The 18,270-nt window shown below is 41.3% G+C and overlaps 2 protein-coding genes across 2 annotated transcripts in view; both read left to right on the forward strand.

Moving 5' to 3' along the window:
* Positions 1 to 2,325: 2,325 nt before the first annotated feature.
* LOC120029815 (tripartite motif-containing protein 35-like) lies at positions 2,326 to 4,844 on the forward strand. The gene is made up of 6 exons (XM_038975101.1): positions 2,326 to 2,926; positions 3,282 to 3,377; positions 3,496 to 3,726; positions 3,822 to 3,844; positions 3,930 to 4,048; positions 4,190 to 4,844. Exons 1-6 carry the CDS (start codon positions 2,489 to 2,491, stop codon positions 4,738 to 4,740), a joined length of 1,458 nt encoding a protein of 485 aa, XP_038831029.1. The 5' UTR covers positions 2,326 to 2,488; the 3' UTR covers positions 4,741 to 4,844.
* A 5,373-nt stretch (positions 4,845 to 10,217) lies between these two features.
* The window catches only part of LOC120029397 (slit homolog 1 protein-like), a 162,684-nt gene continuing 154,631 nt past the window's right edge, over positions 10,218 to 18,270 (forward strand). The window contains exon 1 of the mRNA XM_038974618.1: positions 10,218 to 10,420. Within this exon, the coding sequence (XP_038830546.1) occupies positions 10,218 to 10,420 (203 nt within the window). The remainder of the gene's footprint in view (positions 10,421 to 18,270) is intronic.

An 18,270-nucleotide genomic window follows, 5' to 3' on the forward strand; every position in this document is an offset into this window, starting at 1 on the left:
ATTGATTTTTGTTGTGAACTACCCTTATAAATCTCTTCATCCTGTCAATTATTGCTTTGTTCACATGTGGCCCATTTTTCCTACTCAACACTAAGGACAAAGTTATCTATACTTGAACAGGGGACAATTTTTTTTACAAATTGTGCTGTTTACATTTTTCTATTTTTAAATAAATGTAGACTTGAAAGTCATTTTTTAATGTTTGATATTATAATTTTATGGTCTACAAACTTAACCTGATGAGGACAGGGGGTGCTGTTTTCACTTTTGGGGGAAAACGTGCCCAATTTAAACGGCCTCGTACTCAATTCTTGCTCGTACAATATGCATATTATTATTATTATTATTACTATTGGATAGAAAACACTCTCTAGTTTCTAAAACCGTTTGAATTTTGTCTGTGGGTACAACAGAACTCATTTGGCAGCACGCTTTGTGACCAGGAAGTGGAAAGTCTGAAATCTATCTTCTGTTCAAGTGACTGCCTATAAATGGGCATGATACGTATGACTATACGTGCACGTCATACACCTTCACCCGGATGTCAAGAGGAAGTGAGAGGAAAAATGAGTTGATTATCTCTGTCTGACGTTGAATAAGCCCTCTTGGAACAACGTGTCACCCATTTTCTGTTTTCTGGAGGGACCTGTTATTGCCTACTGGAAAGCTGTCGTTATGGGCGAATATGAGCTCCGGCTTTGATTTTATTTGATACATGTTACAATATCATCCTAAAGTATGTTTTTTCAATATAGTTTTATTAGATTATTGAAATTTATTCGGGACGTTCGGCGTGTTGCGTGTTGCGTGTTGCGGGAAAAAGAACGTTCTGAATCCAAAACAACGATGGTTCTGGACAAAGGACCCCTTACAACATTCTGATAGAAGATCAGCAAAAGTAGGAACCATTTTGTGATGCTATTTCATATATATCTGTCGAACTGTGTACTAGTAGCTTTGCGCTCAGGTTTTGGTTATTCCCTTACCATAACTAAGTCTTATGTCGTAATGAAGATATTTTTAGAATTCTAACACTGCGATTGCATTAAGAACTAATGGATCTATCGTTTCCTATACAACATGTATTTTTTTGTAATGTTTATGAATAGCTATTTGGTCAGAATAGGTGAGAGTCTAATAGAAATATCCGCACATTCTGGGAAAAAGATGCTACGTTAGCACGTTATGCTACGTTATGCTACGTTGTATAACCACGGATTTCAGCTCTAAATATGCACATTTTCGAACAAAACATAAGTGTATGTATAACCTGATGTTATAGGACTGTCATCTGAGGAAGGTTTATGAAGGTTAGTGAAATTTAATATCTTTTGCTGGTTTATTCGCTAACGCTAACGTGCCTATTGCTATCGCTAACGTGCCTTGATGAATGAATGTGGTAGTGTGGTAGGCTATTGTAGTAAGCTAATATAATGCTATATTGTGTTTTCGCTGTAAAACACTTAAAAAATCGGAAATATTGGCTGTATTCACAAGATCTTTGTCTTTCATTTGCTATACACCATGTATTTTTCAGAAATGTTTTATGATGAGTATTTCGGTATGTCACGTTGGTGTCTGTAATTATTCTGGCTGCTTTCGGTGCAATTTCTGATTGTAGCCGCAATGTAAACTATGATCTATACCTGAAATATGCACATTTTTCGAACAAAACATAGATTTATTGTATAACATGTTATAAGACTGTCATCTGATTAAGTTGTTTCTTGGTTTCTTTGGTTTGTTCTAGGTTAGTTTGGTTGATTTTGATTTTGCTACCTGTGCTGTGAAAAATGTCTGTGCTTTTTTCTATTTGTTGGTGAGCTAACATAAATATATATTGTGTTTTCCCTGTAAAACATTTAAAAAATCCGACATGTTGGCTGGATTCACAAGATGTGTATCTTTCATTAGCTGTATTGGACTTGTTAATGTGTGAAAGTTAAATATTTCTAAAAAATATTTTTTGAATTTCGCGCTCTGGCTTTTCAGTGGAATGTGGGAGGAGTTCCGCTAGCGGAACGCCGGGGTGGTAAAGGATAAAGACAGTTTTAGTCATTTTGTAGCTGGTAAAGCTGTGCTGTGCTGGTCAATAATAATAGTTTAGAGAGAGAATAAAACATACAGGACAGAAGTGTTCAGTGTGTAAATCCACTGTTATTGGCCCTGTTTGAATACATAGGTGCATGTTAACTATTCTAACAGGACCAGAGACTATTGAAACTCCTCCCCCGAGTCACATGATGACTAAAGTTCATCTCAGTGCTGTAACTTTAATATCTCTCCAGGACTCATGTCTATCTGACACACAACACAACACTGGGATTTAATTTAGATTGTTCTGAAGTATCAGGGTGTTAAACCAACCAATACAAGGTCATATCCTCAAAACTGTGAACTTTATCTGCAGCTTCACTTGTTTTGAATAATGTGTCCCTTTAAGAGAGGAAGTTGTTCAAAGTAAAAGTGAAAGTAACTGTAAGATCTCATGCCAGAACAGGGAGTGACACCGTGTGAGAAAATGGCTTCTAGTTCGTCTCTCCCAGAGAAGGATTTCTCCTGTACGGTGTGCCTTGACATCTTTAAGGATCCTGTCATCTTATCATGCAGCCACAGCTTCTGCCAAGCCTGTCTAAAGGAATGCTGGAAAGACAAGGAATCTCGGGAATGTCCAGTTTGCAGGAGAAGATCCTCTAAGGATCAACCCCTTTCAAACCTGTCTCTAAATAACCTGTGTGAGGCCTTACGGGAAAGGAGACAGACAGATCCACCCACAGGGTCCAAGGTGCTCTGCAGTCTACACAGTGAGAAACTCTGTCTGTTCTGTCTGGAGGATAAAGAGCCCATCTGTTTGGTGTGTCAGGTCTCAAGGAAACATAAAGATCATGACTGCATCCCTGTAGACGAGGCTGTACAGGATCACAAGGTAGGAGAAAGATTCTGATAGAAAATATGTGATAGATCAATACTCAAACTATGGAACATGAAGTGATCAATGTTTTATTAATGAGTCTGACTCATCTACATAATAGATAGATGTTCTACACATTGTGTTGACTCAACTGGATGATTGTGAATTTCAGTTTCTGATCCTTTGTAAATCAGTCTTGGTAAGAAATGTAGTCAGAGATCCTGAGTGAAAACAAATGTATCTCTGACATTGAAACTTAAGACAAGGATAAAAAGTCTCTGCAGTGATAGAGATGTGTTGTACAGACATGTTCTCTCCTATAAAGAGAGTCCAGAGGTTGTCTCCTCAGTGAGGTTCTGTCTCATTCCAGGAGGAACTCCAGACTGACCTGAAGCCCTTACAGGAGAAGCTGAAGGTCTTTAATGAAGTTAAACAAACCTGTGATCAAACAGCAGTGCACATTAAGGTTAGTATAAATTATGCAACGTTACAATAGTACAGCATGTATTGTTTCAATTGTAGCCTACATGTTGGATTTTATTCTGATAATAATTGTAGAATGATATATTCTTCTCTGTCTTCAGAGCCAGGCCCAGCACACAGAGAAGCAGATTAAGGAGGAGTTTGAGAAACTTCACCAGTTTCTACGAGAGGAAGAGGAGGCCAGGATAGCTGCTCTGAAAGAGGAAGAGAAGCAGAAGAGTCAGAAGATGAAGGAGAAGATAGAGCAGATGAACAGAGAGATATCATCACTTTCAGACACAATCAGAGCCATAGAGGGGGAGCTGAAAGATGAAGACATCTCATTCCTGCAGGTAAGAACTGCTCTCTCTCAGACATACATTATACATTAACTCAAAGATGTATAGATTCATCAATGATATTGATGACTATATACTCTACTTTCCAGAACTTCAAGACCATGAAGGAAAGGTAAGTGATCTGCTTCTCGTCTCTCTCTTCTCTGTGGTTGTGAACCCAACCCCACAGAAGTTCTGACTCCTGAATGTTATTCCAGAGCCCAGTGCACAATGCCAGATCCACAGCTGGTGTCAGGGGGGCTGATAGACGTGGCCAAACACCTGGGCAACCTGAAATTCAGAGTCTGGGAGAAGATGCAGGGGATCATCAAACACAGTGAGTACTGGATAGGAGAGGACATGATGGAGAATAATGTAAGATAGATTTAAATTAAGTAGTCTATTTTAAGTAGTATTGTTAGTGTATATGAAAAGAGACTACATGGTATAATGTGTGGAATATCTCTTTGTTCTGAAGCTCCTGTGATTCTGGACCCCAACACTGCATCCTCCTGGCTCTCTCTGTCTGATGATCTGACCAGTGTGAGTCAGACTGGCCCAGATCAGCAGCTCCCTGACAACCCTGAGAGATTCATGAAGTATCAAAATGTTCTGGGCTCTAAGGGGTTCAGCTCAGGTAAACACAGCTGGCAGGTGGAGGTGGGGGACCATCCTGACTGGGTTATCGGCGTGGCTAAAGAGTCAGCTGACAGGAAGGGGGAGGTGAATGCATCACCAGAGTATGGAATCTGGGCTATAAAGCTGTATAGTGGTAAGTATACTAATGGAATGGGAGAGACCCTCCTCCTGAAGAAGATACCCCAGAGGATCAGAGTGCAGCTGGACTACGACCAGGGGGAGGTGTCCTTCTATGACTCCAAAGACATGACACTCATCTACACTCATAAAGACACATTCACTGAGACTCTCTACCCATACTTGTCTATTGGATCAGCTGGTGATGTGAAAAGCACTGTTGTACAGATCTGCCAGTCAGAGGTGTCTATGACAGTGATGCCATCCCAATGAGGTCCTGTGTGTGTTTGTGTTTGTGTCTGTGTCTGTGTCTGTGTCTGTGTGTGTGTGTGTGTGTGTGTGTGTGTGTGTGTGTGTGTGTGTGTGTGTGTGTGTGTGTGTGTGTGTGTGTGTGCGTGTGCGTGTGCGTGTGCGTGTGTGTGTGTGTGTATGAGAGATAAAGAAACATGTGTCAACTATACTCTAAATGTGACTCATCAGCAACTTGCAGCCTTTATCCACAAATTCTCTGTCCCTCCCCAGGTTCACCATCTAGTCAGTGTTAAACTAATATGGACAGGGCAGAAACTATGTATGAGGACACCTCAGTAGGTACGGACCTTTGTAATTTTTTCAAATAAGAAAACTCAGTCGTGTCTCAACTTGCTGTTGAGAGAATTTGTGAATACACAATGTGACATTTAAAGACTTAGCTGTGAATCAGCTCTTATGTCACTTACTGACAGTCACTCAATCAGCCCATGTCAGTTAAACATGTTGTATTGGTTAATTAGTCTAGTTAATCTAGCCAGCTATCTAAGCTAGTCATCATGACTGAATTACTGACCGGGCATGCAGGGTACGTGCCCAGGGACCCTGACCTCCAGGGGCTCTGACCTCCAGGACTCTGACCTCCAGGGAGCACCAAATGATTTTGTTGTGTAGAATTGCATGAAATGATCTGTAAAACTACAAAATAATTGCTCTGTAAAGCAAACTCAAATGTTTACTTTTTGTTAATAAAATACTTATTCTGCAAACAGATCCCTCTGTACGTAATATATTTTTCATCCCGATGCTGAGTTAATGTGAGTTCATGTGCAGCGGCTAATTGTGTTTGTCAATAAATTCTAAATGTAATACATTTTAATTAGTTTAATCTCTTCCTTGTTCTTATCACGTTTCATGGAAGACGCGATTGCAGACTGTGTTGAAGTAACAACGTTTATTACAGCAACAGGGGCAGGCAAACGACAGGTCGGCAGGCAAGGGTCGATAATCCAGAGTAGTGGGACAAAGGTATAGGACGGCAGGCCGGCCTCGGGGTTAGGGGGAGACAGAGAGGTCAGGCAGGCGGGCTCAGACTCAGGACAGGCAAGGGTTAAAACCAGGAGGGCGAGAAAAAGGGAGACTGGGGAAAGCAGGAGCTGAGACAAACGCTGGTTGACTTGAACAAACACGACGAAGTGGCAAAAGACAGGGAACACAGGTATAAATACACAGAGGATAATGGGGAAGATGAGCGACACCTGGAGGGCAGACAAGCACAAGGACAGGTGAAACAGATGAGGATGTGACAGTTCTGTTTGGAAAGAGACGACACATCTCATTTCCACCTGGTCATTCAGGTGTAGTAAGAGTTATGAAGACTGACTAGCAGCTCCCTGCTAGTCAGTCTAACTTGTATTCAACTTTTGCATGCACCTTGAGTTAGTGTTACTACTGTGTAAAATCATGCAATGTGGACAAATAGTGTTTTTATTTGTATTAAGTTTTGGTATTATTTAGCTGTAGGCAGTATTCTCTCTGTTAGGTAGGAATATGCTGGTTCTCTAAGGAGTTTAATCTACAATGTAGTAAATTACAAAGGATAGTTCAATTCAGATTGACTAGACGTTTTAATTAAAGCAAAGTGTTTTGAGTACCTTAAAGTTCTATTAGTAAAGTAGTAAAGTTGATGAGTGATTCATGATATTTTATAATCTTTATTTTAGCTTGTAGATCCATTGAGATAGTCTAATGTATTCCAGTTGGTGTATCTGTGGAGACAGTAGCATCATCAATGTTGCTGTTCTAATGTGTTGAGACTGAGGAGAGAGACTGAGATGAGTGTGAAAGAAAGATGGAGGAAGAGATGAGAGAAGTCTGGGAACATGGTATGTAGGGATTTGATTAGTGTTGTTCCTGGTCAGGTCCAATCTTAAGGAAAACCTCTGGGCCCAAGGTGTGGTTGGGTCACGTGTTAAATAAGGAAAACCTCTGAGTCCTAGATGTGAGTGAGAGGTCAAAGGTCTAACAGTAGCTGAAGGTATAGTGTTATTACTACTGGTGAACTCACTGTTTATTTATTAGGAATGTGTTTCTTCAGACAAAGTCTTTATTTACAACACTGTGATTTTCTCTCTATTTAAACAACTTTTTTAATTTGAAGACTTTTCTTTGTGTTTTTTACTTTATCAGAGTACAACCACTATGTGTCTTAATGATCACATGGTTTTATTCTGTTATTTGCATCGATTTGTTTTATGAAATATTTTATGGAATATCTATTTTTTATGTTATTTGTTTTGATACTGTTACAAACACATTTTTTGGTATGCAATCTGTGCTACAATATTTATTTAATTTCTTCTAAAGTTGTGTTACATGTACAGGCCTGTCTGCATTGGTTCTCTGTTTCTACATATTTTAACATTCAAAGAAATTGACCTCTGAATCCTGACTAGATTGAACCATATCTTCTAACATTAACTATTGTCTTTTGTGTAAATGTGAATAACTTGAATCCTTGTCAGAATGTCCTTTTCCAGTGTCAACGTTTACCTGTATATGTCCCTGACAGTGTCTGCAGCATTACAACATGAAACGATGACATGATACTGATCTGACTATTGAGCTACAGAGCTCTGTGTTAAACTGTTATCAGCGAATGTTCTACATGCTACTGGGTCTGGGAGGACATCATGTACAACACAACGTCTGTCATTATTGGTGCTGATGTGAAGCTATGCAACAAACTGACTTTAAAAGATCATCAAAGAAACATCTTTATTTCCTGTCGTTGTTATTGGTTGTGTGAAACATTGATCCTCAACAGAGGTCATGTATTAAACTGAGATCATGTCATGCTGAAGGTTGGCCATGATTGAAGATTTTACAACATGGACTGGTAATATTTAATGTACATGTTTCAGTATTTCATTTATTTATAGGTATTTAGTGAATTTAGTTTTGTCTGCTAAACTGCATGCTGGAACTAGTGACTGATCTGTAGTGACTGAGTGCAGTTGAATTGTTAACCAGCAGATGGAGGACTTGAGATACAAAAGCTCAGCCTTTTGTAAAGATGACCTGAAACCAGGTGTCTGAGTTGTTACATGTTTGGTATGGTAAGTATACGTTGTGGACATCTGTGTTGTATTGTGTATTGTAAGTATAGCAGGTTCCTGCTCTCTCTCTCTCAGGTCCTGTAAATGAACAACAGGACAGCAGCGACCATGCTGGACATACCAATGTTCACTACTGTACATAGTTACCACCTCAAACTCAGGTGTTGTCCCCCCTCTTCTAAGCTGCTGATACTCTCTGTTATTATCTATGCATAGCCACTTTAATAACTCTACCTACATGTACATATTACCTCAATAACCTCGACACCGGTGCCCCTCGCACATTGACACATTGACTCTGTACAGGTACCCCCTGTATATACACCCACTACAGTTATTAACTGCTGCTCTTTAATTATTTGGTATTCTTATCTCTTTTTTGTAGGTATTTTTGAAAACTGCACTGTTGATTAAATGCGTGTCAGTAAGCATTTCACTGTAAGGTCTACTACACCTGTTGTATTCGGCGCATGTGAGAAATAAGATTTGATTTGAATTGAAAAAAATTAAAAAGGTTTTATTTAGAATGGTTCTCCAGACACAGTTTGTTAACTGTAGTCATGCTAGGTTAGACCCATTCAACCATGCATTATCCATACACAACCCCCCAAGCACACATAGTGATATTTTAGAATGATTCAAAACACAACTTCACACAACTCTTCTATGTTGTCTCTTTAGTGAGCTCTAGTTACTTCTAAATTACTACACAATTACTACAGAAACTAAAGTTAGACAAATATTCCTGAGACTTGCAGGTGACTTCCTTTGTTTCCTATATGAGTTCTGGTACTGTCTGCTGTTTGACAATTCTCCTCTTAAGTGCCAATTGGTGTTGTTCCTTCTGACGTCTGAGACAAACAGAGGTGTGTGTTGCATATCTGTGTGCATTCCATTCACAGCTCTGTGAGAGAGTGGAGGAAGCAGAGAGAGGGACAGAGAGAGACACCCTCATTACTCCCTCAACACCACCCTCTACTTTGTAATCAGGATCCCACTGACACTTTAGCTGGGCCAGATGGAGTCTCTCTACGATGTGTGGTGTCTGACTGGCTAGGACTGGGAAGGATGGAGCACACACTCCCTCTCTTCTTTTCCACAGTACCCCTCTCTCAACTCCCTCACTCTCTCTCCTTTTCTCCCCTCTCTCTGTCAGACAGAGATTAGGGTTCCAGGGACCTTCAGGTTCTGTTGTAGTGTTGGTGTTGGGATGGTTTCACCACAGAGCAGGAAGTGATGAAGTGGAGGGTTAGACACAGTGAGCTGTGCAGAGACAGGATAAATTGAGCCAAGCCGGTGCTGTATTAAAACCAGAAGTGTTAATTTCTTTGTGTGAAGAGAAGTTGGAGACTAACCTCCTCCTTGCCACCACTAAGGACTTCAACAGTCCACTAATGTCCAAGTCCTTGTTAGGTGATGTCATAAATGTAAATTCTATATGCATTTACACACACACACACACACACACACACACACACACACACACACACACACACACACACACACACACACACACACACACACACACACACACACACACACACACACACACACACACACACACACACACACACACACACACACACAGTCCTTTGCGATGCTGGGGACAGAAGTTGATGTTAATACTCTCTGCTCTATAGGGGCTGCATGGAGGCAAGCCTGGGAGAGAGAGAATAGACAGGAGGGAGAGAATATACAAGAGGGAGAGAATGAAGCAGAATAAAGGACGGAGAGAGAGTTGTGGGAAAATGAGGGACTAGAAGACAGAATGAGAGAGTTCAGGCAGGGTTCTGAAGGGAGGTGTTGTGTGAGGAGGGAGGGAGGAGAGGAGGGGGGGGGGAGTCAGGGGTCTGCTATTAGTAGATTCGAGTGATGGATGACTGCTGTGTGTGTAGGAGAGAGAGAGAGAGAGAGAGAGAGAGAGAGAGAGAGAGAGAGAGAGAGAGAGACTATTTTTCATTCTGCTCTTTCCCCATCCCCCCATCATCAGACAAGCAGAGTAGAGCGGGACGGAGAGAGACGTGAGCCAACGAGTGCAGAACAGAACAACTCCACTAAGACAAGAGAGAGGTGGATAGTTCCCTTTACCAGGAAAGAAGGAAAGAAGAAGATCAAGCCTTTCAGAAACACCAACAGGAGAAGAAATATGAGACTGCAGCACATTTAAAAACCTCTAATCTGCTTTACTCACCAACTGAGGACTTATTTCTAGCCCAATTTGATGTTGGAACAGTTAGATTTCTTTCTCATTCTACAAGAGCCTACACACTGATTGTAGAAAACTTGCACTGTGTAGTAGGACATTTTGAAAAGAGAAGGAGAAAGTGGGAGAAAGAAAGAGAAGTACGTTTTGAGAAGCAGGAGGCTGCGGTGGTGGAGATCATGCCTGGGAGAGGAGCTTGTTCTGGGGCAGGCGTGGGGAGGTTACCTGGGTACTGGGTGTGTGTGCTGGTTCTCTGTGCCCTGGTGACATGCTATGCCAGCACATGCCCTGCCCTGTGTACCTGCAGTGGCACCACAGTTGACTGCCATGGGCTGGGCATCAAAACCATGCCCCGGAATATACCCCGCAACACAGAGAGAATGTGAGTATCTACTTCTGTGCTATACCATACCTGTGTGTGTGTGTGTGTGTGTGTGTGTGTGTGTGTGTGTGTGTGTGTGTGTGTGTGTGTGTGTGTGTGTGTGTGTGTGTGTGTGTGTGTGTGTGTGTGTGTGTGTGTGTGTGTGTGTGTGTGTGTGTGTGTGTCTCTGTCCTCTACATCCCTTTCTTCTCTCCTGCTCCCTCTCTCCTGGCCTGTGACTCTCACGGCTGTCACTTCCATGTGTTGTGGAATCTGGTCATGATGACACTCTCAACTAGACCTCTAGCTTCCTGCCTGTTATACTGTACCTGGTTTGTCCTGGTGGAATTTACAGGGACGTTTAACCCACAGAGTTAACAGCATGATCAACCATTAAACTGTATGTCTTTGTGTTTTCAGGCAGACAGACAGACTGACAGGCAGATGGACAGACGTGACACAGTACTGGTTTTAAGGTTGAAGGTTGAGGGTCTGCTCTGTTAGTGGTTCATTTGTTTCTAATGAGGATCAGTGTTCATTGAGCAAAACAGGTGTTGTTACTGAAATGAGCAGCTTGAGACCGGTGGTGTGTATGAAATGGGCTCCCCCAAAGGTATACTGAACCAGGAAGTCCCTACATGTGGCCACTGGGCAGGTTGAGATGAAGAAGGATTAGTCAGCAATGTCATAAATCTACAAGGTTCTCCAGGAAGTGTGTTGGCACTGAAATATTTTTAATTGAATTGAATAATGTTGTTAAGACATTATCCCTCGTGAATAACAAAAATAATAGCATCTTCCTGAATCATTGTAATGAGATTTTTCTTCTGAGGGAACACAATTGCAGTAGAATTGTTGTTCTTATTTAAAATAATTTTTAATAATTTTATTTTTTGTATGTATTTAGTATTTTATTGTTTGAAAGCCTGCTGGTCTGTTTACCTGAGCTCCACAGGCCCCTCTTAGACAGGGGACTGGGTTTGGGTGGTTACTAGGGTTGAATTGTGGGAACCCGGTTACTGAGATTTACTGCCCAAAACCACTCCCTTTTCCTGGGATAAATACACTACATGACCAAAAGTATGTGGACACCTGCTCGTCGAAATTCGCATTCCAAAATAATGGGATTTAATATGGAGTTGGTCCCCCTTTTTCTGCTATAACAGTCTCCACTCTTCTGGGAAGGCTTTCCACTAGATGTTGAAACATTGCTGTGGGGACTTGCTTCCATTCAGCCACAAGAGCATTAGTGAGGTCGGGCACTGATGTTGGGCGATTAGGCCTGGCTCACATTCAGCTTTCCAATTCATCCCAGAGGTGTTCGATGGGATTGAGGCAAGTCAAGTTCTTCCACACCGATTTCGACAAACCATTTATGTATGGACCTCACTTTGTGAACAGGGGGCATCGTCATGCTGTAACAGGAAAGGGCCTTCCTCAAACTGTTGCCACAACATTTGAAGCACAGAATAGACTGGAATGTCATTGTATGCTGTAGCGCTAAGATTTCCCTTCACTGGAGCTAAGGGGCCCGAACCATGAAAAACAGCCCCAGACCATTATTCCTCCTCCACCAAACTTTACAGTTGGCATTATGCTATGGGGCAGGTACCGTTCTCCTGGCTTCTGCCAAACCCAGATTTGTCCGTTGGACTGCCTGATGGTGAAGCGGAATTCATCACACCAGAGAACGCATTTCCACTGCTCCAAAGTCCAATGGTAGCAAGCCGACGCTTGACATTGTGCATGGTGATCTTAGGCTTGGGTGCGGCTGCTCGGCCATGGAAACCCATTTCAAGAAGCTCTCGATGAACAGTTCTTGTGATGACTTTGCTTCCAGAGGCAGTTTAGTAGTGAGTGATGCAACCGAGGACAGACCATTTTTACGAGCTACGCGCTTCAGCAGTCAGCAGTCCCATTCGGTGAGCGTGTGTGGCCTACCACTTCACATCCGTTGTTGCTCCTAAATGTTCTACTACACAATAACTGCACTTACAGCTGACCGGTAAAGCTCTAGCAGGGCAGAAATCTGATGAACTGACTCGTTGGAAAGCTGGCATCCTATGACGGTGCCATGTTGAAAGTCAATGAGCTCTTCAGTAAGGCCATTCTACTGCCAATGTTTGTCTATGAAGATTGCATGGCTGTGTGCTCGATTTTATACACCTTTCAGCAACGGGTGTGGCTGAAATAGCTGAATCCACTCATTTGAAGGGGTGTCCACATACTTTTGTATATATAGTGTAACTGCGAGAAACCGGTAAATTATAATAAATTATTTATACATGTATGAACAGCATGGCGTGAAATTGAACTGTTCAATTATATGTGATGTCTAAATCTGGCTTCTCTACGGCCTCTGCATGATGAACCAACCCTCAGGGTGGGGACAGACAGCCCATCTCAGTACGGAGCACAGTTCACAATGCAAGTAGACTTATCATCTCACCATGCTAACTTTTTCCCCCTTCTGACAGGTAGGCCTACATTTGCTGCAGCATAGCCTATGATACAGTAATATATAGAACGAATGTGCATCTAATTTACCATCTCCATCTGGCTTTCGGGGGTCACCTTGTTTTTTGTAAAGATGTATTTTTGAATTGCAGCTGCAGAGTTTTAAAACAGACTATCACTCTAATATTGTTGCTTTAAATCAGTGCACGTGCAAACAGTCTTTCTCTCTCTGCAACTCTATTCAAACTGCATTCAAAATAGATAACCCTGTTCTAGATTGATATATAGCCCTATATATAGATGTCCTAGCCTACCTCTTTCAGGTAATACATTCAATGCGGTATTAACCTTATATTTAGCTAATTAATGATGGGTTATGCATAATAAGCTTCTAATTTATAGCCCCTGTCTCTTGTGCAATACACAAGCATCTGTGCTCTGCTGGCCTCTCCTTAAAAACACTCCTTAGCTCTTGGAGTCCCAAGCAGGATAAGCTAAAATAACCTGCTGGACATTATTTCTTTTAGCAATAGACTATGAGAAGAAGGCGCGATGGCAGTGGCCTACAGCAGTTATTCATTCAGACCATAACCATCAATCTTCTTGAAGAGAAGTGAAAGCGTTCTCCATCTAATTCTAGTCCTATATTATTCAAGGACGTCAATAGAATGACGAAGATAAGGACAACAAAACTTCTTTCATTTAACTGTTGGAAGCGAGGGAAGAATGAAGCAACAATAGACAGAGAAAGAGGAGACAGGCTAACAGCATTAGGGGAAATATCATGAAAGGTATATTTGCGTCAGCCTACTAATTATACAAAGAGCCTGTACTGTTAACTTCGTAGGCAGCATGTGCTGCACCAGAATCACATGTTCTCTTCTGGTTTGAATGATGTGTGTAATTCCAGTCCACATAATACGGTATAATACAGTATACAGTAATACGTCAGCCTACTGGCTAGTTTAATTTGTTTACTGAGGAGAGCATATAGCTAGCTACATCTATGGGCTTTTGTGTTTTTCTGTCGTGCATAATGTACAGTAGCCTATATAATGTATGTAGCCTATTGGATAACGACACAATCATCTGGGCTTTTTTGGGCTTGGGTTCATTAAATGTATTTAATATATGACTCATTAAATGTATTTAATATATGGCTCATTAAATGTATTTAATATATGACTCATTAAATGTATTTAATATATGGCTCATTAAATGTATTTAATATATGGTTCATTAAATGTATTTAATATATGACTCATTAAATGTATTTAATATATGGCTCATTAAATGTATTTAATATATGGCTCATTAAATGTATTTAATATATGACTCATTAAATGTATTTAATATATGGCTCATTAAATGTATTTAATATATGACTCATTAAATGTATTTAATATATGACTCATTAAATGTATTTAATATATGACTCATTCAATGTATTAAATATATGGCTCATTAAATGTATTTAATATATGACTCATTAAATGTATTTAATATATGGCTCATTAAATGTATTTAATATATGACTCATTAAATGTATTTAATATATGACTCATTAAATGTATTTAATATATGGCTCATTAAATGTATTTAATATATGGCTCATTAAATGTATTTAATATATGACTCATTAAATGTATTTAATATATGGCTCATTAAATGTATTTAATATATGACTCATTCAATGTATTAAATATATGACTCATTAAATGTATTTAATATATGACTCATTAAATGTATTTAATATATGACTCATTAAATGTATTTAATATATGACTCATTAAATGTATTTAATATATGACTCATTCAATGTATTAAATATATGACTCATTAAATGTATTTAATATATGACTCATTAAATGTATTTAATGACTCATCAGGCTCAGGTAGCATCAGGTTGAATGTTCATGCTGATCAAAGCTCTAATCAAATCCAGACATATTTATATGATATATAATGCATTTGAATGACACTTCTGGTTTCGGTGGGAAATACCAGGTTACCTGGGAGAAAAGTGATTTATTCTCGGGATGGAACATTTGCAAAATAGCGGGAAAATATTCAACCCTAGTCATGACCCCAGAGAGAGCTTCCTCAGGTGGGGTCAGATTCCTGTAGGCGTTACCTCTACTGGAGCTGTTCAGGCCTCGAACAATTATGAGCATATCATCTCTCATGTTACTGCATTGTGTGTGTGACCGGGGAACATCTGCAGACCTGTAGTAATTGACAACAGAAGGAGAGAAGAAATGAGAGGTTCTGCTTGTTTAAATGACTAGCTTCCTTCCCCTGCGGAGTCCCCAATCTCTCTCTCTCTCTCTCTCTCTCTCTCTCTCTCTCTCTCTCTCTCTCTCTCTCTCTCTCTCTCTCCTCTATCTCCACTCTCCCATCTCTTGTCACTCTCTCTCCTCTATCTTCTCTCTCTTCTCTCTCCCCTCTCCACTCTCTTCTCTATCTTCTCCCTCTCTTCTCTCTCTCTCTCTCCTCTTCTCTCTCCTCTATCTTCTCTCTCTCTCTCCTCTCTCTCCTCTTCTCTCTCCTCTTCTCTCTATCTTCTACTCTCTCTCCTCTATCTTCTACCTCTCTCTCTCCTCTCCTTTCTCTCCTCACTTCTCTCTCCTCTATCTTCTCCCTCTTTTCTCTCACTCTCTCTCTCCTCTTCTCTCTCCTCTATCCTCTATCTTCTCCCTCTCTTCTCTCTCTCTCCTCTCTCTCCACTATCTTCTCCCTCTCGTTCCCCTCTCCTCTCTCCTCTCTCCTCTCTCGCCTCTATCTTCTCTATCTTCTCCCTCTCTCTCTCTCCTCTCCTTTCGCTCCTCTCTCTTCTCTCTCCTCTATCTTCTCCCTCTCTTCTCTCTCTCTCTCTCTCTCTCTCCTCTTCTCTCTCCACTTCTCTATCCTCTATCTTCTCCCTCTCTTTTCTCTCTCTCCTCTCTTTCCACTATCTTCTCCCTCTCTCTCTCCTCCCATCTCTCTCCTCTCTCCTCTATCTTCTCCCTCTCTTCTCTCTCTCTCTTTCTCTCCTATTCTCTCCTCTATCATCTCCCTCTCTCCTCTCTCCCCTCTCCTCTTCTCTCTCTTCTCTCCTCTCCTCTCCTCCTTGGGGCGTCATCAGTGAAGGCCACCCTGTAGATGAGACGTTGGGAACCCAAAAGTGTGTGTGTGGGTGTGTGTGTGTGCGTGTGCGTGTGCGTGTGCGTGTGTGTGTGTGTGTGTGTGTGTGTGTGTGTGTGTGTGTGTGTGTGTGTGTGTGTGTGTGTGTGTGTGTGTGTGTGTACCTGTAATGAGCAGCACATGTGTGTGTATCAGACCTCGGGACAATGAAGTTCACTCTATTATGTATTTCCCATGGCCGGTCGGTCGATGCACCTGTGTACACACACACACGGACACGGACATGGACACGCGCACGTGCACGCGCACACACACACGCACACGCACACACACACCATCTGTCTGTAATGACCACTCTCTCTCTCCTACACTGTGCTATAGTCCCTTGAGTGGTCATTAGAGGAGAGGGATCGAGGGGACAACACTGAAGTGAGGCGTTTTAGTTTGGATTAGCAGAGGGGGAGGGATGGACCATGCCTGGTCAGTTTTAATCCTGAGGTAGCAGACAGATATTGACTGTTGAAATGGGTATGTGTGCTTGAGTTTGTGTGTAAATATGTATGTGTGTGTGGTCTGCAGGCCTTCTCTATGGGAGGATGCTATCTACTGCTTAGTCTCTCTCCGGCCGGTCTCTCAGGCTTTCAAACACACACACACACACACACACACACACACACACACACACACACACACACACACACACACACACACACACACACACACACACACACACACACACACACACACACACACGCGTTAGCCAAGGAACTCTGTAATTCTGTCAGAGTGGTCATTGGGTTCTTGGTCTTCTCCCTGGTCCTTCTTGCCCGGTTGCTCAGTTTGGTCAGTGGGGTGGTGGTAGGGTAGCTTTCTGGTAACTTTGGTTTATGATTTGTTTAAAAAAAATGTAGTTACTACATGATTCCATATGTATATGTTATTTCATAGTTTTGATGTCTTCACTGTTATTCTACAATGTAGAAAATAGTTTTTTTTTTTTTTAAATGCCTCATCACAATTATATCTCTAAGATATACAGACAGTTCCTTGCAGAGGAAGTCACAATTATTCGAATCACAACCAAGTCTCAAGTCACATTGTCCAAGTCTTAAGTCGAGTCCCAAGTCGAACCGGTCGAGTCTCGAGTCAAGTCCAAGCCCTGAATTCTCAAGTCTATACATGCAATGACTTGTTCAGCTCCAAATCTGTGTCTATTTACTGAGGTTCCCAGATGACCTTTTCATCATTTTATCTATAACACATTTTGATGATGTAATAATTCATTTTGATATCAAATTCCAAATGCAAGTTAATTATCAATTTCAAGCAATATCATACCAAAAGACCAGTACACCTATGCAAGTCATTGTTGCTTGGTGCTCAATTGATGGTGATCCTGCAAAGTGAACTGTTTATATTCTTGTTTGCACCTGATCTTATAGCTGAGCAGCAAATCAGCAGTCTGTTCTCTAGCTCAGTGTTTCTCAAACTTTTTGACCCCCAACCCCTAAGAAGCAGTGTTCAAAGCTCGGGTTCCCTCACGCAGGCCTATCTGAAATATGAAAATAATCAATCAAATCGCCTGTCCTATTGTTGTTCTGCCAAAGATGCTTCTGTAGTAGATTGCTAAACGGGATTATATGGACAATAGAAACGTAGGCCTACTAGGTTTTTCTCAGGCAAAACCTTGAGAAAATGAGCAAGTGCTTTCTGGTCACTAATCTCTGCGCACTCTCCTTTGTGTGTCAATGTTGAGGACCGGTCATTGGTCAACAACCAAGTCGTGCAACTTTTTGGTTCTGAAGCACAGATTAGATGTTTTTTAAACAATAATTTGTAAAGTACCATATATTAACAACCAGATCAAATAGACAAAGGTATGTTTATAAAATACAAATGGTAGGCTATATGTATCCCTTTACAATATGTATGACTAATATGTAGTTTCACCATTCAATTGTGATTTTGGAGTGATTTGTTTTGACTTGCCCCGGGCAAGCGGGCAAGCGTTAATGTCGAGCCCTGCTCTCTCTCCCTCCCTACTTCTCTATCCCTCTTACCTATCTATCCCTCCCTACCTCTCCATCCCTCTTACCTATCTATCCCTCATCTCTAACTCTCTCCCTACCTCCATCTCCACCTCCCTCATCTCTAACTCCCTCCCTACCTCCCCCTATCCCCATCTCCACCTCCCTCATCTCTAACTCCCTCCCTACCTCCCCCTATCCCCATCTCCACCTCCCTCATCTCTAACTCTCCACCTACCTCCTCCTATCCTCATCTCCACCTCC

The sequence above is a fragment of the Salvelinus namaycush genome, chromosome 35 (assembly GCF_016432855.1).
Source record: "Salvelinus namaycush isolate Seneca chromosome 35, SaNama_1.0, whole genome shotgun sequence".
Classification (NCBI taxonomy): Eukaryota; Metazoa; Chordata; class Actinopteri; order Salmoniformes; family Salmonidae; genus Salvelinus; species Salvelinus namaycush.

Coding starts and splice junctions, on each gene's coding strand:
- LOC120029815 (XM_038975101.1), top strand. CDS start 2,489: ATGCCAGAACAGGGAGTGACACCGTGTGAGAAAATGGCTTCTAGTTCG. Junction 3,378..3,495: donor AAACAGCAGTGCACATTAAG/GTTAGTATAAAT, acceptor CTCTGTCTTCAG/AGCCAGGCCCAGCACACAGA. Junction 3,727..3,821: donor AAGACATCTCATTCCTGCAG/GTAAGAACTGCT, acceptor TCTACTTTCCAG/AACTTCAAGACCATGAAGGA.